Source organism: Ptychodera flava, chromosome 18 (genome assembly GCF_041260155.1).
Source record: "Ptychodera flava strain L36383 chromosome 18, AS_Pfla_20210202, whole genome shotgun sequence".
NCBI lineage: Eukaryota > Metazoa > Hemichordata > Enteropneusta > Ptychoderidae > Ptychodera > Ptychodera flava.
The window spans coordinates 12434236-12459265 of NC_091945.1; the positions used below are offsets into that span (position 1 = coordinate 12434236).

Below are 25030 nucleotides of genomic sequence, written 5' to 3' on the forward strand. Positions count from 1 at the left end.
GAATTAATCGCAGAGTTTATCGAAACCATGATTAAAACCCAAATAGCTGAAAATGGGTAGAAATGTGATCTCAAAATATCCTCAGTTTTCCAAGAGTTGTTTTTGAGTAAGACCCGTTAAAGACCGAAAGAGTGTATAACACTGTCATAAGTGTTGACAGTGGCATAAAAATTCGAACGTTTTAATATCATTTTAGATCTCGACATTTTGAAAATGTAATCATGTGACGGAGAAAATAAGGATAACAACAACAAAATGTAAGTCATCGTGTGTTGTGAATACAAGTAAATGGCATCATGTTTGTTTCTTTTATGAAAACGATGTTTTATGTGCAGGAAATACTACATTTTTTTTACTTTTCTGTTGACGCCTTTTTTTGATTGCGGCACCTGTTAAAACGCGGAGTAGGCATGGTCCTAATCAGCAAGCACTGACGGTTCTCTAAATGTCTTTCAGTTAGCACATCAACACGAACCACTTTTGTTTGAAAATAAATTATAAAAATAATGCAGTTATCAGGGCTTCAATCAAAATCGCTCACTTGTCAAAATGGAGTACATTAGGGTAAAAATTGCATCTCTATCGCAATGGATAGAAGGCCCTGACTTATAGAAATCAGGGATCATGCCTAAAATGGACATTTTATCGCGTCTTTCACTTATCTTGTCGTTAATGTACCATTTTACAGTTCCGTTTTCATGTTTCTCTATTGGCTGTTTATAACCAGCTAGTGCCTTCTCTTCGTCTGTCCTTTTTTGGTGCGTATGGCAACTAATTTTTGGGTTTTCCTTTTTTGCTCACTTTCAAATTTCCATTCTTCGCTTCTTATTTTAAATTTGTATCTGTTCCTTCTCCATTCCATTACCAGATATGAGATGGGCGACCATTGGATAAATGGTAATAATGTAGTGATATAATTCAGTGTTTGATGAATGAACGATTTTTCGTAGCTTTTCGTCAATAAAAAATGCACTTTCTTCCTTCAAGATCTCTGGTTTGTATCATTAACCCATTTAGTGGGGTGGGGGGGGGGGGCTTCTACCTTCAGTCAACCACCCTCATTAGCTCCATTGTTTGTGAAATTTCAAAATCATGATACTTCTCGAGATGGTACATAATATCTTATATAAATAAGTTATAAAGAGAGGCACGATTTTAATTACATGAGAGTTTGGAAGTAGTTTTAGTTGAATTTCATATTTACCTCAATGCTTGAATTGCGGGTGCTGAAGAAAAAAAATATGACTTCCGGTTTGTCAGATCCATATAGGAGAGAAAGTTGACATTTGGCGGCAGTCCTTTCACTCGCTTCGCTCGTTAAAGGACTACCGAATACACCACAGCACGAGTATTCTTAAAGATTGATATCAGGGAATGTTCGGTGAGAAAACTACTGGAAAAAATGTCATTGCGTTGAAGATGTTAACTGTTTAATAATTGGCTCCGCTGCGCCCACAGCTACTAATTGTTCGATAAACTGTTGCCGCCGTGGCCATGCATGACCACTGCGCCGCCTACCGTGGATCAAAGCACACGTAACTGTGACTGCGCCGTTGTCTTTTTGCTTCGCTGACGAAAAAGTTCTCTTCCCGATAATAAAAATCATCCTCACACTGCGATAAGTACATGCAATTTTGTCCGTCGTAGTTTTTATTGGTAATGTAATCCATTTTACGATAACTGGCACCAAATCAAAGTGAAATGAAATCTTGTAGGTAGCTTGTGTGTTTACAAACAAAAATAGTTCCGGGTTAACCTGGTAAATACTCATTAACATTTAGAAATATCATGTTTTTGCATTGCACTGCAGTGCAAATACCTGTAGTACGCGCGCTTCGATGCAAGTAAAGTGTGGTACATATTTAATAATTAACTTGATGGTTCTAAAATTTAAGAACAAACTTCGTTGCCTATAAATTGCACGAATGAACACATAGGCGCCTGGCTGTGTTATTCAGGAAATATCGGTTTAATAAATGGCACGAACACCGTCCCGGAAGTCCAATCAATTGAAAGCCTAATCAAATCGGCGAAACTGGCAGTGATACTAACAACCAAAGGCATAGTTTGGGGTGTTGTGAACAAGCCCACACGTTCCAATCCGGCGGTGTCGTGCCTGTGAGCCTAATGTTGATTGCCTAAACCCTTGACAAACGACAGGGGCTGCTAATGAGTATACTAGGGTTTTTCTCCGACACAAATCTTGTAGTTCAACGACATGTCAGACTTGTGCATCACCCGTGAAAATTCGATGAACGTAAACACTAAAGTAAATGAACATCAACAAAATAAAGCAAACCCCTGACAGGAAGAGAAGACCTTTGTTTACAGTTTTGATAACTTTCTGGAGTAAAACCTGGGTTATGCGCGGCTTTCGGTATACTACTTGCAACATACGATTTTCGGCGTGAAGTTAAAGAAATTGTGACTTTACTTAAAGAAGTCCCAACTGTAAAAAATATACACCAACAGAAATGGCGGAGATTCTCAAAGAGGCAGTACGTGAAGATATTACAGGTATGCAAACGAAATTGTTTTATATTAATAAAAAGTTTTACTTATTGTGCTCAAAGTTCTAACAAAGTAGTACTTACCTCATACCTAATATCTGGCAATCGAGAAAGAAATTGCGGAGGTAAAAAAACAATCTATCATTTATTTATTTATTCACTACTTATATCTGTTTATTTATTGATAGTTTGTTTGTGTTTCCAAAGAATTGACTTTCATAAACCTTCGCAGCAGACAAGCTATCACACGAACAAATGCCCAAAACACCTAGCAATCACAATATCTTTGTTACTCTTATCTCCCCTTTGTACTGTTCATGTTTTTATTACGGTAAGTGTATCGACAAAAATGGTGTAATGCTAGCAGAAACATCTCACAATCGCATTGTTTTCTCAATCAGATCGCGTTTGGTTGGCAAAGGAGGTAGCTATGGTTGTATAGCAGAGTGATATCCCAGGCTAGGTCGAATGCTTCAGGACTTTCTCCATTCAAACAACGGGACGTCGGAATCAATCCCTCAATGAAACTGCGTGAAGAATTTAAATGTAAATTGCCGTTGCTTCACACCTTCCATGAGGAAACATGGGAATCAACACAGATGATAACACAGATAATTCAGGAAATACAGAAGGTGATGACAGTAGTACAGTCTTCCATCTCACACCGGTGAACAGCACGGAAGACTGCCTTGCTATACTCCGACGAACATACGAACTTACAATGTATACCTCGTACTGTATTTTTGTGTCAAACTAGTGAAACAGTAGTAAAAATTCAATAAGAACGAATGCTTAAGGTGATTTTTTCAGAGTTTATCTCAGCTATCATGTATTCCATACTTCTATCGATGTGAAACATTATCAAGGTTACAAAGAGGTAGCTGTTTAAGTAAACGTTGTTTATACAAGTCTCTCACAGTGGCACAACTTTCTATATTAATTTAACATAGCACCTCAGTTGAAGATGGTAAGCTGAGAGATGGTTATGGTCATTTTTATCACTTTAAAATGCGTGAGTCGATTGCAAGGTTATCACAATTACACATTTGTGAAATTTGTTTGTCAACTTCAAAAGGTTGTTGTTGTAGTTCTCACCGTGATATCAATATTTTTCGGACTGCTTTGTCTACAGTTACGTCGATTTGTTTACTCGACTCTTCACAGCCCGTTGTTCACCGACATTGCGCAGCTCCCTTCATCTTCCAAACGGAGATACGCCCTCAGCGCTCTGTAAAATTAATCAAAGCCTGTCGCACGATAAAAGTCCTCGCCAGCAAAGCGCTAGCTGGGCTTAGCTGTGAGGGCGCAAGTACGGTTCGGGTTGGTTGATGTGTCTTTAGGATGAACATTTTTGACTATTGACAAAGGTCTAAGATCATACTGTTGACTTCGCGTAGCGTTATTCGGCGCATGGGCAAAACATAACACAAAACCCCCGTCACTTGCCAAGCCATGATTTCGAGAACATTTAAGAAAGGCTATAAAAATGATAAAATATGCTCGACTTCAACTCAATTTGGATGGATTTCATGATACGGAATTTTAAACTCCCATTCAGACTACGTCTCAGAAAAAACAGAACAAAATGGCGGCAGATGTAGGCATCGCAAAATAATGACGCTGCTTCTCCATGGGATTTGTTTGCAAGCTAAGAAGATTTAAGATTTGTGACGAGCTGATGGTCGTTTAAAACGTTCTTGAATTTGTAAACCGATTATTTTACATTTGTCGCCTCACAGTTGTTACAATGGCGAATTTTTTGACTAGGTCTCTAGCGAGCATCATAGCCTTTGTCTTTTGTTATTAATAGGTAATGTACAGGTGGCTGTCTTCAGCTGTCAGAGTTGGCGTTCTCCGAAACGTTGCTTAGTACATTTAAGCTGTGAAACCTGAGAAAAAATGGCGATGTCACTGATTTTCTTTAAAATATATTAACTGTAACTAATCACTAAATTGAGTGATAAAGTACAAACTGCAGAAGTTTACAGGCTACTTATCTCAGCTGGGATGGTACACAAAGGTCCAGAGTTGAGTCAGACAGACTAATGAGTAAGAAGTTCTTTGAATTGCAGGCATTAGGTTGGTCTGCGCAAAGTTCACAGAATAAATCCAGCGTAAGTGTGAAGGTTTCGAAAAGACTTGAACTAAACACTGCTGATGTGATCCACAAAGTCTGCCTAAAATCTGTTACAGCCCCGTATTTATATAAAATTGATTCCATCCAGAAGATATCAGAACAATCGAGAATTTCTATTGATATGCTAATTGCCATTCTAAAAGTATCTTCACTTGTAGTAAACGTGACTAATTGAATTTAAGGTCATGAGGGGAATGGCCTTAAGAGTGTTCTCGACTGAATTCAACTCAGGTCACTGGAAGGGGAAAATGACCTTCATATATAACAGATCACACATCAAGTGTCGGTAATATGCGCAAATGAGAACAATTAAGTTTGTAGATGGTAATATGAGGCCTATCCAAACCCCCCCCGATACATTAATACTACATATCATTTGCATATATATATATATATATATATATATATATATATATAATATATATATAATATATATATTATATATATATATATATATATATATATATATATATATAATCTGTTTTTTTCATAACTAATCCTAATGCTTCAGGTTTTTGTGATCTTTTCACCTGGAGAACAAATAACAAGATTGTTGGAATCATCTGAAACTTTCCGCAATTTCCCAACAAATTTGTAAAGAAATGCGGTATATCAGTCAATTTGTAGTATCAGGTTTAAGATAGTGTGTATAATAGCCACGCAAAACATGGTCCTTGCTCAGTGATTTCATCCTGCAGTCAATCGCGTAGACATATTGCAGGTAGGTACATAATCGGATAAACACGTATTCGATACGTTTATATTTAAAGGAAGGTTGGGGAATGTACGACTTAGAAAACGAAATATTCGGCCCGTAAAAGGAAGGTGTAACATTCGCTATTGAAAGGGCATGATTAGAAAAATGATATTTAGACAGTCTGTAGCCTATTATGTTGTAGCGTAGGTGGTAGCTGGAGAGTTAGGCTGGAATGATACGAGACAGAAAGGCAAAGAGAAGGGGGGACGAGGAAAATAGGAGGGAGAGAAATCTGTTATTCCAGCTTGGTTTTCAGCTATTGAGTACGTTGTGTATGTGTATCATTTGATAAGTGTGAGTATGAAATCACTATTTTTTTTTGTAGGCACAATGCTTTACGTACAGTTGGATAATACGCTACTAACTGAAAGAATGTTATAATAAGAAGTGAAATGGACCTATAGGTAGCCCCAGTTATAACACAAAGGGTCCATATCGAGTTTCAACTTGTACAGTATGGAATACAATCATTACATGAAATTATTATTCATTTCATGGCGAAAAATACCGACATTAAAATGTAAAATGCAGATGATATCAAAATTAAGTGAGGTGAAATCAAAATGTATTATGGTAAATCGATCTATTCCATCAACTAGCTGTCAAGCTAATTGAAAGTAGGACGAGATAAGGAATATTTCGCCAAATAATTAACACGTTCTCTTGTCGGAGACTCAGAAAAATGTCATAAAATAAATGGGATATTAGAACCACTTAACTGTTTACTGCAAGAGGGTTATGAAAATTTCATTTATACCATTATTAAATATTTATTTTTTGTTAATCATTCATGACCTCATAAAAATAAGGATAAAAGTATCACATACGACAGAAGGCTGTCTTCAAGCAATCTAAAACTGTCATATCAATTCATACAGAACGTACAATTATTGCCTCATAAAAGGCGCATAAATGTCAAACGCATTATCAATTCAGAGGTCGAAACCATTTAAACTGATCTCAAGTGTCCAAATTAAGAGCAATACAAGCTCTTTATTGTAATGAGAAATGGACCATTACAAAAGAGAGGCCTTTGACTAAATGTTGTCGTGGGCAGTCAGTTTTCAAATTCGTCTGTGAAAACATCGGTGGGCATGGGGAACTACACTTATTACATTGAATTAAACTTGCGATGGATCATGGGATATAATGCGTACAGTAGTCATTTAATTGGAAAACCTTCATTACATATCTGAACAAACAGATCTTAAACCGCCGTTTACAAGTACTGTAGAATGGCGATTTTCGTAAGCTCATATCTTACCATGGTAGTTAGCTTGATGGTGGCAAGTGAAACAGAGATCGTCACAACAACAACAACAAAACGTATTTACAAGAGTGGAGACATCATCATTGGTGGAATGTTTCCATTTCATACTGAGCTTCGCCGAGAAGATGAGAGTCTAGAATCAGGGCCAATCGTGCATGTCTGTTCCAGTCTGTTTCCTGAAAGCTATCGACTCGCAGAGGCTATGATATTCGCACTTGAGGAAATCAATAACAACCCGGGCTTCGTACCAGGTATTAAATTAGGCTATGACATACGAGACACGTGTGCCTCGATAGCGCCGTCAGCTGAAACAGCGATTGACTTCGTCAAGTCGGCGAGTTTTGGTAGTCAGTCGGTGAAAGCAGTCGTCGGTGCGTCCCGTTCGTCAGTCTCAATGGCAGTCAATCCTATATTCGGGACGTACAACATACCTTTTGTTAGCCATGGTTCGACAAGCACTTTATTACGAGACAGGTTACGCTACAAGTCGTTTATGCGGACAATTCCTAGTGATTTGTCACAATCCCTCGCCATGATAGAGCTGATCCGTCATTTCGGCTGGGGATGGATAGCGACAATCGCCACAGATGATGACTACGGCCGCCCAGGTATACAGATGGTGATTGACGGGGTGGAGGAGCTCGGTGTCTGCGTGGCGTTCAGTAGACTACTACCAACTCATACTACTCAGCGTTATGTTGAGGAAATCGTGACTTTGCTCAAGAAAGACCCGTCAATAAAGGTTATAGCTACATTCATTCAGTCTACAGGAATGAGAGCTATTCTTAAGGAAGCAATGCGCCAAAATATCACAGGTATGCCACAGCAATGCCACGAAGCTCTATAAAAACAGTACTCAAGTTTTACAACAAATCAAGCAATCAAGTTGGTAAAAATTCTATCTGCCAATAGTCGGCATTTAATATTGACAAACGGATTCCTTTTTGTCAAAGAAAATTAGCTGAACGTTCATCGAAATCGATGATTTCAGTTTTGCGTATGTCATTTTTATCGAAAATACTGGATTATTTGTTAAAACTACTGTATTCGTCAATATTTATTTAGTAGCAATATTATCTCGCTATTGATACAATAGTCATACATGCGATGATAATAAACCGTACTTAATTGCATTATTACTCAGTGAATTTTCAACTTGTTGAAACATGTTTGGACAGCAGATTATGGTTGAATATTGATTGACTTTGCTTGGCATACGTCAGAATTTACGATTTCAGTATGACTATCAATTTCCTGCCTATGAGCAAACTACACAGTTCAAAACATGGGGAAAACTTGCTTACAACAGATACCTTTTTGCATGGAAAACCAACGGACATAATTCTTCTCTCTGGCCTTTGACTCTTTCCAACCTACTGACTGATCCGAAAACATACAGTTCGTTGTTGTTTTAGAAAAGAATCCTTCTCGATTCAACAAGTTGCATGCATTTTAGTTTTGTTGTATTTCAGATCGAATTTGGTTGGCATGTGAGACTTGGTCGGATAACCCGGATGTTGCCCATGGCATGTATCATCAGGTCAATGGCACGCTAGGTATTGTCTTATCCCAGGGTCATATACCAGGATTTGCTGAGTACCTCAGAAGTGTGTCTCCATTCACAACTAGACATCAAAATCCTTTCCTCACCGAAATGTGGGAAGAAGAATTTAAATGTAAAATGCCCTTGATACACAGCAATGGCATAACATCAGTAACACCCCCTTTGAATGCAAACGGAGTTGAGGAAGAAGACACAGCTAATATGGCACATCCGGCAATAAGAGAGCAGTGTCGGTTTAGTAACAGTACGGTTACAGGTCGAATTGAGAGGGTCAACCTGACGTGTAGTGACAGTCACACACAAAGTTCAGAAACTCTTGCAGATGATGGTGGCGGCAAAAATTCTACAGGGCTGGAGATTCTGAGCACCCAATACTCCCTTCCTATTTGTTCTGACTCACACACATTTGACCAAACACAATCGTACAAAAGTACGAACTACAGGATAACGTACAACGTATACCTCGCGGTGTACGCGGTCGGTCAAGCACTTGACAACATCGTAAAGTGTAAAGAACCCTATGGACGTCTTGAGAACGGATCATGCCCTAACGTGACATCCCTGCTACCATGGCAACTGTTGAAGTATCTCAAAAATATTACGTTCAATGGGACCGAAGGTACACGTTACAACTTGGAAGATAACGAAAAAGGCAAGGGAAGATACGAAATAAATAATTGGCAGAATGCCCGAACTGATGGTATTGATTTGGTTCGAGTTGGGTTTTTCGACGGAGGAGCTGAAACAAACAGACTGGTGTTGAGAGATGACGCCATCCCATGGAATGATGGCAGTACAAAGGTATGTGATGTAAGAGAGACATGTGAATGCACCTTTACTGCTTGTGGAAATAAAATAAATTAAGTAATTTCATATCAGTATATTGATGGCGCAAATACTGGTATCGGATTGTTCAAGACGTGAAAATAAGCGTGCTAAATTCGCAATGTAGCATGGTTGGAACTGGTATGAGTTCTCAGCCAGAAAAAATTCCTTTCTTGACGTTTGACTCAAGAATTCCAATTTAATACTTAATATCAATAAAGCACCTCAGAAACGGGTATATCACTCGAGTTTTACAGGTTCACTCCAAATATGCACTCGCTATTGCTCATGCACACATGTCGTGAACTGATTGAAATCTCTTTTTATACCGTCGCTTAGTGTGATAACACGCAACAAATATATATCATAAGTGCAAAGGAAAGGAGATACGCAAATCAAGCTTATAACTCCAAGCCTTTTGTTAAATTCTCTTCTATTTCATAAACTTGAGATACCAATTTCGTTATGCTCAACGCCCTGTCCTCTCGGTACGAGGAAATCAATTTTGGATGGTCAGCCACCATGTTGCTTTAAATGTGTGCCGTGTGCCGAAGGAGAAATGGCGAATGTCACTGGTAAGTTATGATTTAAAAATTCAGTACAACTTTTTCGTTTGACCACTTGATTTCTTTGAAATTAATCAGACTATTGTAACTTGAAGGCTTTCGAATTAGACCCAACTTATTAGTACACAAACTTGTGAAACAGGGATTCTCAGAAGTAGATAAGTTAGATCGTTTAATACGTTTTATGGTCATGCCAAACCAAGCCAGCACAAGCGTTTTCTGGATTGCAGCCAAGGGTGAGGACGAGTTGATCAACACAATGAACCTCCCGGAGAAAAATTTTATCATGTACACCCTGATAACTTAACAAAAGATGGTCGTGATTGACGATGGCTATGTTGTTAACACCTTGTTATGATTGATCATCACATAATAATGGTATATTCTAGGCGTGCCAACAAGGGGAAAAAATAACAAAACGATGAATGATGCTCGTAAAAAGATAAAATTTTGTGGCAAGCAAATGCTGCGAAAAAGCATTAACAATTCCATACCAACTCTCTCAGTACTTCATCAATCGCAGATCGTCTGCTTCTTGTATGTTATGTTATGCGTAGAGAATTACTTGGTATGTTACGTTACTCAGTCGCTTGTTTTCTGATACACGTTGGCCGGCCGTGCTGCAGTAAAAACCGTGATACACGCTGTGATACACGATATAAATATATATATATATATATATATATATATATATATATATATATATATATATATATATATATACACACAAAATGTATACAATGTGCCTCCCGGTTATCACCATAATGGCTTTATGACAACCTCTCTCTCTCTCTCTCTCTCACTCTCTTCTCTCTCTCTGTCTCTCTCTTCTATCACTCTCCTCTCTCTCTCTCTCTCTCCTCTCTCTCTCTCTCTCTCTCTCTCCTATATATATATATATTATATCATATAAGTCAGAAATGGCCCCATTAGGGACAGGATTTAAGTGATTTCTTGACCTAAGAAATAAACTTCTTAAACGAGACTGTGCTTTAAAAGTCAAGGGGCATGTGTACCAACCTTAGCCAGACGAACCATTTCACATTTGGTTAAGTGCACTCTTCTTGTCATTGTTAAGTTACTCTGGCTGTTACCCCTCCCCTGTGTATGTTTGTACAGGACTTCAGATTCGGTACATAGATATAACCACCGGCTTTATTTCTTCATCATCACAATTAGAGTCGAATAATGTGTGCAATATATTTTCTGAGGTTAAACCCCTCTTATGCCTGATTAATGAAGTCAAGGTCAATTCTGCTCAAGACAGCACTATGGGTATTTTTGAATCATTTATTCAAGATGCCCTGCCGTATTCTAGAAATTCATTTTCAGGTTTGCAAGTTGTTATTAAGGGACAAATTGTGGTGAATACATTCCTGTTACTCTCCATAATATCTATTCGTCCTTGGACTTTGTTTCTGGACCCGTGAATTTAGGTATTAGACCTTTTTTCCTTTTGCTGGGATTCACCTTCTTCTTGAAAACGATTTTGCTGGGGGCAAGGTCATTACAAATCAAGTTGTTACCTATAAACTTGATTTTAATCAGAATCGAGAGCCAAGTGAACAGGAAATTCCTGTTTGTATCCTACATATGCTGTTACTCGAGCCATGTCAAAGAAAACTTCTGAGAACAAAAATATGCTCAAATATGATGTCAGAGACGTTGACTTCAATTGCACCTTTCTCAGTCAGGTGTTTCATGCGCATCATTCCCTTATCCTAAGTGGATTTGAAACCTCCAGTAAATTTTCTGCTTGCCGAGGTTAGACATTTTCTAGATCACATCTTATTGCAGAACAACACACTAGGACCTAGATAATTTTAGTATTTATTTGACAGGATTGTTGATGAAGCTGAAACATCAGATAGTCCTGTTTACTATTGTACAAAGTCTGGTATTGCCATGCACAAATGGAGACCTCCAGATGTCTTGGTTGATGACGATTGGGTTATAAGACATCAAATAGTGGTTCCAAAGTCCTACCTTTATTTTTTTTATATTTGATACACAGATCAACGGGCAAACCCACTAACAGATCTGCGAAACAAAAAAAGTCACCCAATCTCAAGACAAATGTACAAGACAACCACAAAAGTAACACGTTACATTAAATTGAAAAAAACATACACGAATCAAAAAAGAGAACTGTTAAAATGACTGGATAAAATAGTTTTAAAACTACACAGCGTAGAAAAAATATCTACATTACATTTGAAAGAGATATCGTTAAAAACAGACATGCATCTAGGCACTGTCGAGAATTTTCTGCAATTAACTGAACACAAGTCAGGTTTAAAAAGGGGTTTCTTGCGTAAATTTCTACTGGGGGCATAAAAGCAGATTTGATTTAGAATATTTGGTGAATCATAATGTGAATGAATTATTTTGTATAAAAAGCACATGTCAAGGGTTAGTCTTCTATTGTATAACTTAGGAATGTTCAGAATTCTGCAATAAAATGGGTAGCTGGATTTACTGCAGTGAACATTGAGTTTGCGACAAATGTATTTCACAAACTTAATTTGTACTCGCTCAATTTTTTCTGACTGACCCTGCCGGTGGGGTGACCACACAACAGAGCCATACTCTAGAATAGATCTTATATGAACAAAATACAGAGAAATAATTACTGAAATGTCATTGAATGGCTGGCAGAGAAGCTTAATAAAACCAAGAGATTTGAAGGCTCTAGAAACAATGTTATTGATGTGAAAAGAATAATTAAGGTTGGAAGTAAGGTAAATGCCTAAATCCTTGACAACAAAGACCCGTTGAAGAGGAGTACCATTGATGGAGTAATCAAGAGAGGAAATGATTCTTTTCTTAAGTGTACAACTGATAAATTTACATTTACTGATATTAGGTGACAGCTTCCAGTTGTTACACCATTGACCAAATTTGTCAAGATCTTGCTGTAACATGACACAGTCAGCGAGGGATGTGATGGTGCGATAGATCTTGGCATCCTCGGCATACAAGCTGACCTTTGCAGAAATGTCTAACAGTGAAATATTGTTAATAAACATAACAAAAAGTAGTGGCCCCAAGAGTGAACCCTGGGGCACACCTAACGAAGCAGTGTACCATTTTGACTGGCAACTACCAAACACTACCCTCTGTCGTCTAAGATGAAGATAAGAAGCCAGCCAACTATGCAAGTTACCATGTTTACCAAATTTGGCGGCTTTGTACAGGAGAAGTGTGTGACAGACACTGTCAAAAGCCTTGCTAAAGTCCGTGTAAATTGAATCTACCTGTTGTTTATTGTTCAGTGAAACAGAGATGAAATCTGTATAATCCACTAAGTTAGTTGTAGTGGATCTGTTTTTTAACAAATCCGTTCTGGTCGATGGAAATATTTGGTTTAATATGTTGATAGATATGAGGAACAATAACTCCCTCGAAGGTCTTAGCAAAAAGAGGCAACAAGGAGATCGGGCGGTAATTTTTAACAGCTGATTGACGACCAGATTTAAACACGGGGACAACATTGGCCTGTTTAAACTGAGAGGAAATGTGACCAAGACAAATTGATTTTTGGAATCAAATTTGGAGGGGAACAACAAGAAAATCGGTACAGTGTTTAATGATGCAGGCGGAGATACTGTTCGGGTCACTTGCTTTGTTCAAGTCTAGAGAAGCGATGACTTTCTTAATACTGTCCGGACATATATTAACGTGTGATAATTGTCCAAAACATGGATAATTAAGCTCATGCAGATTAGGATCATTGTTTTCAGTGAACACAGAGGCAAAAAAATCTGCAAAAATTTGAACAGCCTTGGAGCTGGAGTTAGAATGCTTACCATTAAATTCAAAGTTCAAAGAATTCAGAGTTAATTTGCGTTTAGATTTCACATAACCCCAGAAGCGTTTGCTGTTATCGTGGATGAAGGACTGGACATCTGAGAGATATTCCCGATAAAGTACGTCCTTGGCTAGGTTAAGTTGGGCACGCAAACGTGAGAAAACAGAGTAGTCGGTAAGGGATTTAGAACGTTTATACTGGCGTCTGGCGATTTCCTTCTCCCTAACAAGGGAGATCAGGTCAGCATCAAACCACAGAGCGAACTTCCTTCTTTTTATGCGGACTTTAGGAACAGTGTCATCTATAGCTGATTGTAAAATATCGTAGAACAGTTCTACATCTTTGTCAATGTTTGAGCTGTTCAGAAAAGCAGACCATGCAAGTGTGGAAATGATGGTATTTAAGTGAATGAAGTCCGCGTTTTTGTAGTTGTAAACCAAATGATCACTGTAAGAAATCCGCTTCAGAGCTGCCAGATTAATGTCACATTTAAGTGGAATGTGGTTCGATGGGATAAGAGATTCACAAAGTGCGACGGAGATTTGTTTGAAGTTTGAACATACCAGGTCGACAGTGTGTCCATCACAGGTTGAATGACCGTTTACTTGGTGGAGATTGTGTTCATTAAGAGTCTCAATAAATCTCTCGGACGATGCAGAGGACCATGCACTCGGAACAAAGTGGTCCAGCTCCACATCAGAAACCCAAGATATGTCCGGTAAATTGAAGTATCCTAGCAGTAGAATTGATTCATTGGGCGTACAAAGGTTACTTATATGGTCGATACTGTCATCTAAGAAGTTATATGACTGAAGGTTGGAATTTGGCGGCATGTAAACAACACCGAGGTAAAGATTGGTGTTTGAAAGCTTGAGTTGGATCCATATAATTTCAATATTACCGTTAGAATCAACCTCAGGACATTGGTCAGCTTCAATGTCCGATCTGACTGCAATGAGTACTCCACCACCGCGAGACTTGGAGGTAGTTGATGTGTCACGGTCGCGGCGAAAAATAGAGTATTGACTGTTCAGAAGTCCACTACAGTTAACTGAACTGTGCAACCAAGTTTCTGTAATTACAATCAAGTCAAACACTGGGTAAGAAAATTGGATGTTAAATTTGGGAAGCTTATTAAGACCGGCAACACTTCTTGTATTTTGATAGAACAGCCGTAGAGATGAGTTTGCTTTTCTTTCACGGGGTCCGGGATTTGATTCGATATCACCACATCTCAGCAGGATGTTAAAGCTAGCAATATGGTGAGGATAGTATGAAGTCCTGGAGTGGCTCTACTTACATGGTAGATGTTTTACTTGCAGTGGGAGACCATATGGTGAAGTGGACGGTGATACACAGGAGAGTGAACACCTGGTAGCTATGCAGATAGTGAAGACACTAGCTTAAATTTTCATTTGATCAAGTTTTTAGGTCAGGTCAGGCCTAATTTGCATATTTATGCATAATTTGCATATATAATGAGTCAGTTTGGCTTCAGTCATGTTGACTACAAATACTTATATACAGCGAATTATATAGGTTTTCCTGCAATTGTATGTTGTTTTCAATATTAAGTTCAATGTATTTTATTTCTGTCATACTGCAGGACTTTCATTTTCAAAACCAGACTTAATGAATTAAACAAACAATAATTGAAAAGGTTTGAACATTGCCAGCAACTGCAATATTTTAAAGACAAACTGAGAAATAAAGAAAAATATAACCAAGTCTCTCTAAAAAGGACAGTAGCTTTTTCTTTTGATAGTTTTCCAGTATCTTTGTTCTTTATATCAAATATTTATTCTCATTCTAATTTTAAAAGTATGTTTAAACATTAAAATTTGTCAAGCTATATTAAGTAAAACACATGACTGTAAGCCCGGACTAAAATTCATGCTGGCGACAGGATTACACATTTTGTGTGCTTACACTACAGCGTGTCTATGTGTGATTCTTGAAATCTTAACAAGTCGTCACATCAAAGAGAGTACGACAAATGCTGTGAGCTTTAATACTGAAAAATTCATCAACCATTTCATCATTCGTAATGTCGGTCTCTGTAATATTACTGTTGACCATAGTTTCTTCGAGTCCGGGTATTCAATGTCATGGGTTACATTGGCATTTCCGCTGTCAGCAGTACTCATACTGATACTGAATTCGTCTGCACTGTTCAACACAGCTGTTAACACTCATCGATAGAAAGATATTTATGTGCAATGTCCATGAAATAATCCAGGCCAGGCGTTTTGTCCAGAACTAATAACAGAGTCGCATTTTCAGGTGATATTACCTGCCTGTTTTAGACTCATTGGAGAAATACGACGCTTAATGCTGACGATGACAACGTCGACTGTACCACGCTCACACATGTAAACAACGTTCAAAATGGCAGCTAAATACAGCGTTGATAACTTACCCTGTTCTAAGAGGTCATATGATTACCCACAAGTCATCTGAGTGGGCAAAATATGGAATAAATTCCACTAGACACCGCAATGCATGAGTGGAAATTAGCTGTTTTCATGCGGGAACTTTAAACGCGTTTTTCTATTATTATGCAAATTTGCCGAGAGGGCCCTTTTCTCATTCCACGGCCCATTTTTTCCTCATTTGGCCTCCCTAAATGTGTCCAGTCCGATCAAGGCTCGAATTGTGTGGAATTTTCAACAAGACATTGGTCAGTCAGGCGTCGAACAATATAAGTCCTCTGCCTACCTGGCACCCAGATGGTCAAGGTGCTCTTAAGTGATTTTATCAAACCTTGAACGATATGATCAGGACCTACAGTTTTGACATTGAGAAGAAGTGGGACAAAGAAATTCATTTTATTCTTCTTTGCTCTTTGCTTGTTTTTGGACACACAGTCCGTGGCCCACTCAAGCTCTTTAAAGAGAAATTTCTATCCAATGACGATGATTCTTCTGCAATATGTATTAGAATTTCGAACAAAACTTTCGAAGGCATGTCAGAGAAAGTCTTGAATCGTCTCAGCAGTCCATGAAAGTCAAATATTGGAATAACATCTCAAAACGGAAGTTCAAATCTAGTCTAAAGGTTCTTACTCTTCTTCCGGTTCCTGGCAAACCACTCCATGCCCGTTATTTTTGTCCCTATCTAATTGATAAGAAATCAAGTGATTGAAATTACATCTTAATGACACCTGACAGGCGTAAACAAAAACAGTTATGCCACATAAATATTCTTCAGCCATATTACTCAGATAGAAATACTCCTACAGTAACACAGCCTGTCAGTGTAGTCAGTTCAAACCATTATAAAGGTAGCAATAGTGAAACTAACTTGAGTGAAAATAATTTAAATTCAAAGCTGGAATAGGTCAAATTTCAGAATTCCGAAATTGTGGAAAATCTTTTATCTAAGTTTGCACATCTGCAACCTTCACAACAGTAACGGGTGAAAGAAGTTATCCAATGATATGAACACCTGTTCTGAGATGTTCCAACAAAGAAAAACATTATTTATCACAACGTTGAAGTCGGAGACAGTAAGCCTGTGGAACAAAATACGTACAGACTGAATCCAACGAAAGCTAAATGTCTCCAGGAAGAAGTCAAATACCCGCTGGACAATGACTTTATTGAACCTAGTAACAGTAACCTGAGTTCACCATGCATTCTTGTACCAAAATCTGATTGAAGCTACTTTATGTGTACTTACTACAGGAAAGTGAATACTCTCAAAAAGATAGACACTTTTCAAACGCCGAGGATCGATGATACCATCGATCGAGCAGGAAAAGCTAAGTATGTCACAAAATTTGACCTAATCAAGGGATTCTGGCAAGTCCCTCTGACAGATCATGCCCGTGAAATATCCGCCTTTGTTACACCTGACAAATTCGTCCAATACAAGGTAACGCCATTTTGAATGAAGAACTTGCTTGCCACATTCCAACGGATGATAAACGACTTCATATTCGGATTAGAAGCTTATATTGTCGATGTTGTCTTGTACAACTACACCTAGGAGGAACATATTTAACTCATGCGGAAGATTTTTGAGAGACTGAGCAAAGCAATTTTGGCTGTCAACATCTCCTAATCTGAGTTTAGTTGGGTATGGGTGACTTACCTTGTACATACTGTAGACAATTGATGCGCTTTCTCAGTATGGCTGGTTACTACAGGAAATTCTGTCCAAATTTCTCCATCATCACTGAGCTGGCTAAATTACTTCAAGAGAAAGTAAAGCTTTTTTGGTCAGAACAATGCATACAGGCATTTGATACACTTAAAGCCATACTTCAAAGTGCTCCAGTCTTGTCTACAATGGATTTCATTTTGCCATTCAAATTAGCTGTAGATTGTAGTGATGTGGATGTTGGCGCTGTTCTATTGCAAGAGGATAGTAATGGGATAGATCATCGTGTCTGCTATTTTTCACACAAATTTAACAACTCCCAGAATACTTCTCTACAATTAAAAAGTGTGTATTTCTGATATTAGCAATACAGCATTTTGAAATATTGTACGTTTCTTCTTCAAATCAGCCGATAATGGTTTATATTGATGGTTAACTTAGTGGAATGGTGTGATACAAATGATCTTGAACTCAATGTCAGTAAAACAAAAGAAATCATTATCGACTTTCGGAAAGTCAGTCAGCCAACTATTCCCATCGTGATTCAAGGCAGTGAGGTTGAAATTTTGTCTGTTTTTAAATATCTTGGAACTCAATTGCAACTCTCTAATACTTTGTCTTGGCAGACAAATACAGTCTTTAATTAAGAAAGCTCAGCAACGCCTGTATTTTTTGAGACGCCTGAAGAAATTTGGCATGAGTCGTGTCATTTTGATTAACTTTTACCGCACTACAATTGAGAGTATTTTAACATATGCTATAACAGTCTGGTTTGGAAATATCACTATTGCAGAGTTTCATTCACTAGTAAAAGTCGTTAGCATTGCAGAGAAGATCATTGGTTCAGATTTACCTTCATTGCCATCAATTTATCTATCCAGGACCATTCGGAAAACCACATCTATCATTATTGATGAAAATCATCCAGCCTATAAATATTTTAAACTTTTACCTTCTGAGCGACGATATCGATGCATCAGAACAAAATCTGAACGCTTTAGCAAGAGTTTTTATCCATCAGCAGTTCGAATTTTAGATAAAATGTAATATATTTGTTTCACATTTCATATTTTTAGTCTTTGTATTTTAACGTGTGTTTATTTTTAGTATTTTTATTCCAGTTTATGATATTTTTTGTATTTTTATTCCAGTTTATGATATTTTTAATTATTTCACTAATGCGCACGTGAAAAATCAATTTCCATTGTATTTTAATGCATATGGCAATAAATTATTATTATTATTATTATTATTATTATTATTATTATTATTATTATTATTATAATATTGATCTCAACCCTCTTGTGTTTCTGCCGAAATGAAAAGGCAAAAATCGGAGATTGTTTAGATGAAGTTTAATGCTACAGGAGTTTGACCTTGACATCAGACATATCAAGGGCAGAGATAATTTTATAGCAGACTGTCTCTCTCACATTTACAGTATATTATTTTTCGCACTCTTATTATCACATTTGTATAAGAAAGATTGTTTTTGAAAAACGATTCTTTTTTGGAGAGGGGTTGTGTTATGTAGGCCATTTGCTCCCACCCGTGACCTGAGTTAAATTAGTCTGGAACATTTATTCTTAAGGTCATTCTCCTCCATGACCTTGAATTCAATTAGTCACGGTTACAACTTACTGGAAATCCATAGTCGAGACTACCAGAAGTGAAGATAGTTTTAGAACATTAAATAGCATATAAATAGAAGCTCAAGATTGTTCGTGTATTCTCTAGATAGAATCATTTAGTATAAATAGGGGTTGCGCAGTTTTTTCAGTCAGACTTTTGGATAACATCAGCAGTGTTTTCTTCAAGACTTTTCAAGACCTTCACTCTCAGGCTGGATATATTTCAATCTTTGCACGGATCAAGCTCAAGCCTACAAGCCAAAGGATTTCTAACTCATGAGTCTGTCTGACTCAGCTCTGGAACTTTGTGCCGTCCCAGCTGAAATAAATAGCCTACAAACTTTTACAGTTTGTACTTTATCACTTCAGTTAGTGATTGGTTTTAATTAATTTTATTTTAAAGAAATCGCTGACTTCACCGTTTTTTTTCTAACGTAACACTATGTCTACTTCAGCATTGAGATTTATGAGCAGATGAAATCGTATATCTTTAATCTAGACAATTCCGCTTATCTGTCAAATATGCTGTTATTATATCTATTGTTTGAAAAATCTATGAATCAAGAATATATCTCTCTCTAGTTTTATGTAATTCCCTTCTTTCGCTCTACACGAAGACACAAAATAGGGGAATCTGTATCTTTCGCGAAGGCTTTAGTAGAGTTAATCGTTCGTTGCAACGAACTTGTGACGTTTTCTCTTGGCGGATTCGAAACTTGAAAACTCTAGCACTAACTCTGTGAAAACTAATCGTGTACTTCCAAGCAAGTCTACGAAGAAGTCGGCATTCAAGCAATTGTAATTGACATGTATGCTTCTACATTTTGTTAAGAATGTTTGATTCCATACCAAGCTAGCTAGCGTGCAATGACACACATTAAGAAAAAACTCTACTGAGTACACTGGCTATACTATTCCATTCAAGATTTTTTGTAACAATTATGCATATTAATCCAAAAAAACTTTGAATCGATTAAACTATTGAGTGTTTCATCCATATTATCTGGACTTTATCGGTTAGGGGTTAGCCATATAACACGATATTGCAGAAAATTGCAGAACACGAGCAAATAAACCAGTAAATCAACGTCATTTGCTATAAAATAAAAAATAAGCAAGATTTTTCAACATCAAAATATACATCACGAGAACAAATAATATTTGCTTAAATGGAGAAAATGCCGAGTACACTGATAATGCTATTCAATCCGAAAACAATAGATGCGGTTTAATTCAAAAACATTTGAATCGATTAATTTATTGAGTGTTCAATCCATAATATCTGGATTTTATTGGTTACTTTGCCATTGCCAGAACGAATAATATCTGCTAACGGAGAAAATGCATTTTGAAAAGCATTGATTTCGTAATGACTCTTGCTGTACCACTGTATTACATAGATTAAAAATAAACTAAATTACAAAAATAGAACTGACTCCGTACAGAGTGAAAGTTCGCACACTTCAGCTCGCAATACTTTGCACATTTCTTAATCACTGTCTTGGTGGTTTTTCTTGTCAAATTGAGTGTATGAACTGTACATGGGTAATTGCAACGATGAGTTTAAGTATAGCGTGTATGCTTTTTGAGTTTTGTGGTCGACGAATTATAAGATGCTCTGTCAGCAGCATTTTTGTTGTGAGCTATCATACAGTTGGTCCAACGCGGTGTTATCAGAGCAACAAGTTGTATGCAAGCATGGTTTGAAGATACAAAGCCATTGAAACTTATGTTACATCATCTGTCACAGCCTGCAAAGTTTAAATTGGATTGTAGCTGCAGTCGTTTGGGAATCCTGTATCCATGACAACAAAACAAGGCACTTCAATGTATATCCAACGCCGATGCATATGTACCAAAACTGTCGAGCAATAAACCACTCAGCTTCGGCCTTAAAAATAAATAAAGCATACTTGAAGAATCTCAGACGTGACATGAAAACACAATTAAATGACGCTTAAAAAAACAGTGACATCGATAATTCAATACGGACCACACGATCACATCACCACAAACTTCCTGAAAATACAAAGCTTCAACAGAGCATTGAAATGATAGACTTTGCAGTGTTATAAATTACGGGGGAAAATTGAAGGAATAACATAACCGCTGAAAGAATAAGAGAATACAAAATCCTTCGACAGAAGTGTGAGGAAAGTTAGTAAAAAATTATAAATCGCTGAAAGAAGAATCAAACATCAATATACCAATGATAAGTCTGCCACCGGAGGAGAAAAAGTCTACCGTATACCTGACCGAGATAAATAATAAGAGATAAATAATACAACGCTTAAAATAATTAAGCGTTGTAGTGTTTTTTTTGGTTGCAACTGCTTGCAGTGGGTGAAAACAGCTACTCCAAAATCTTCTGCAACATTCAGCATCAAAAATTATGCAGAAAGGGCTACTCGAAATCTAATATACTTTTGATAGGTACTCTGGCGTTAGGATGTAAAAAATGTAGGAAAAACTCAACAACTTTTGTATTTATTTTTACTCAGCGACGATTTTTCAACAAGACTTGCAATAGAAATATATAAGGAAAATATATAATACAATTTGAGCAAAGAAATATGCCAATTTTCGCTGAGATAAAACGGTCTTGGCTAAAATCGGTTGCTCTTACCTTTCACTGTGTCAGGACAAGGAACAATATTTATAACTTCTCTGTCGTCAAGAATGTGCATGTTAAGAGGCGTGTGTGCTATCGAATTAGGATTTGCACTGAAAACTCTTCAGACGATAAAACTTATTGAATCACTTTTCTCAAGAAAAGTTTAAGGAATTCATCAGATTGTCATGTATTAATTTGAAAGTCATCCATCAGAAGAGACGCAAATGTTCGGAATTAATTGTAACGGTATTCTTTGTAAAATTGTCGATATTAATATATAGTTATGATTGATGTATTTTACGATATTTTTTTAAGTCTTGTATTTTACTATTATTGACCACAAACGTGCCGAACACCTGTACCGAAGTAAACTAAATTAATCACGGTGTAAAATTAGAAGAGTCATTTCATGTTGAAGCAAAAATATGTGAAAGGAATGCAGAAGCGATATCTACTACTATTAAAAGAAATATACTTTGCAAGTAATTGTCTCGAGGGGTGATTCTCTGTTTGCGTCGATTTGATATCATTGAAAGGTGAAGGGTCAAAACGATTCTCTAAATGTTTTTTGACTGATTTGATCAAGCGATTCGTGGATATTTTGAAATTCATATGAGGGCAAGAGTTGTATGAATAATGCCAAATGTGTCAGATAATTTGTCCCTAATGTGTCTTTAAAGAGCAGCACTAATTTGTTAACCCACATGAACGATCAAGTTTAAATAGGTAAATGTAAAAAACGAAATCATATTATGATAGTTATGATGAAATTTACTCTTCGCATTATTATAAAAACTACTATTGTCGCATCAAACATTAATTTATACCGAAATGAAGCACATGTTTTATGAGCTCATCCGCTTGAGCTATTATTCTTCAAAGCTTCGACCTAGACATTTTGTCCTTCATGTGCTTGATAAGGAAAGTTTAGCTTCATAGAATAATATCTACGCTAATGTAATATTGCTTCTTTCATAATCCAATCGTAAACTTTATTTCTATTTTGCTTAGGTGCCGCGTTTTGTACCACTTGTCCTGATGGCTACTGGTCAAACAGTGAAAAGTCTGCCTGCATTGAGAAGATCCTGGATTACATCAAATGGACATCGACCTCTGGAATTATTTTGGAAGTTTTAGTGGCCATTGGTGTAACTCTAACCCTCCTTTGCTCAGGAGCATTTATCTATCACAGACACACACCCATAATTAAAGCCTGTAACCGAGAATTAAGCTATCTTATGTTGATCTTTTTGCTATGTTGCTACGTTGGTTGTCTTGCCTATTTAGGGCTACCAAGTGGCATTTTGTGCACTATACGTATTGCTAATGGCATTGCATATACTGGATGTGTCGCGATATTATTCGTGAAGACACAGCGATTAGTTTCGATATTTAATGCCAGACTGAGTTCATCTCTCATTCAGAGGAAGTTAGCTGGACTCAAGTACCAGTTTCTCACTGTCCTTACATTTGTGTTTGTTCATGTTGCATTGGTGGTTATAACTCATATGTTAGCGCCTCCTATTGTCGAAAGAAATACTAAAATTTCAACGACCAAAACATACGTTCAGTGCACACCAACGTCTGATGGTTTTGCCCTATCGACAAGTATCTATACTTGGGTCTTAGCTGGGGTGTGTCTTTTCTTTGCATTCAGGGCCCGGAAATTGCCAAATAACTTCAACGAGGCAAAGTTTATAACATTTGCTATGTTCATGTATTTCAGCGTTTGGTCAATTTACTATCCAGTTTCCTTTTGGACCTATGGACAGTTGAAAGCACTGTCCCAAGCTATAGTAATTTTTGTATCAAGTACATTTATACTGGTGTGTATCTTTTTACCTAAATTTTACATTATTCTTTTAAAACCTGAATTCAACACAAAAGAAGCGGTCAGACAACAGATCATGAAACACTCAGAGAGACAAACAGTCTATTCCTTAACGAACAAGCAGGGTATGGTTGCCAACACAGACACGTGCGTCTCCAATGTAGGAAATAACATAAGTAGTAATATTTTAATGACAGACCGATCTATTGAACTGTCCGGCGGAATAATGGCACCCAATGCTGAAACTATCTTAAACAGCGAACAGACAGTCCCAACAAAATCTATCGCTTTTGATAAGTACAACTCTGATATCCATTCTAGCGTTGTAGGATCACCAGTTGGAATGAATTTTAAGTTTGCCGTGACCGATACGGAGACTGTCGAGATTTACGTTTAATTTATTCAGAATTTGAAGTTTAAATATTAACAGGAAGAAGAGTATCTCACATTTTAATTTACTTTAATGTAATTACTTACGGATCGGTTGTTTCAGATTTGGCTTCAGAATAAATTTCGTGTGTTGTGTGAACATTAATCATTGCTCACTTTTTGTTCGCAATCCGTCCGATACCATCTATCTTCTTTGTCTTGAGTGACCTCTCACCAGCTTTGTATAAAACATAATGGCGACGCTGTCAGTTAGACCCAAATAGTACAAGCTATGAAACGTTAACAATGGTACATTTAGAGTTCTCGTTATGATATTGGAATTAGGCGATGTGAATTCCAGAAGATGTCAAAGTTTTATATCAATGGGACACTGTCACTCCAGGAATCTACCAAATGGCACAATTGTATGAAGGAAATCAGATGAAGCGATGCGAATTCTTTACCGTGGGCAAAATGTTCTGATACGATCACAATGGTACATACACAAATCACTCTGTTCGGTAAATGCCAGGATAGACCATAGCGAAAGCAACACCAATTTCGCAATTAAAATTGACCTTCAGTGTTACATCGACTACTTTGTCTGCTTTTTAGCACTTCCTGTTAAATATGCAATGGTCATTAACTCCATTCCATTATCTGTCACTTGTCACTGCTTGTAACATAATCTACATACTCGTCCTACATGTAGTCCTTCGTACAAGCACAGTGTATAAGTTATTACGTCCAGCATCCCAATTGGACTATAATAAATTTCCTGTAAAGTTTGTAGGAAATATTCTTCGAAAGAATCATGAACCCTCTGAAAGCCTTTGTATTTTGTTTTTTCTTTTCAAAACTCGTTTGCGTGATAGACGTCACCTGAAATATGAATTCTACAGAAAGAACACTGGATCCATAGTCATATCGACAGTTTGCAATGGTCTTCACAGGCGTTCTTAATGTCAACCTCAACTGGAAAATACGAAATGGAAACATATTTGGACATTTTCTACCACAGGCACTTTGGTTTATGACCTA

At 37.2% G+C, this 25030-nt stretch overlaps 2 protein-coding genes across 2 annotated transcripts; both read left to right on the forward strand.

Moving 5' to 3' along the window:
- The first annotated feature begins 6669 nt into the window (after window positions 1–6669).
- On the forward strand, window positions 6670–9102 carry LOC139117589 (extracellular calcium-sensing receptor-like). Its single transcript, XM_070680831.1, has 2 exons — window positions 6670–7489; window positions 8147–9102. The coding sequence occupies exons 1-2, from the start codon at window positions 6670–6672 to the stop codon at window positions 9100–9102; spliced, it is 1776 nt and encodes a 591-aa protein (XP_070536932.1).
- Window positions 9103–9446: 344 nt separating this feature from the next.
- On the forward strand, window positions 9447–24147 carry LOC139117801 (extracellular calcium-sensing receptor-like). Its single transcript, XM_070681050.1, has 2 exons — window positions 9447–9638; window positions 22801–24147. Exons 1-2 carry the CDS (start codon window positions 9623–9625, stop codon window positions 24015–24017), a joined length of 1233 nt encoding a protein of 410 aa, XP_070537151.1. The 5' UTR covers window positions 9447–9622; the 3' UTR covers window positions 24018–24147.
- Window positions 24148–25030: the final 883 nt, after the last annotated feature.

Coding starts and splice junctions, on each gene's coding strand:
- LOC139117589 (XM_070680831.1), top strand. CDS start 6,670: ATGGTAGTTAGCTTGATGGTGGCAAGTGAAACAGAGATCGTCACAACA. Junction 7,490..8,146: donor AATGCGCCAAAATATCACAG/GTATGCCACAGC, acceptor GTTGTATTTCAG/ATCGAATTTGGTTGGCATGT.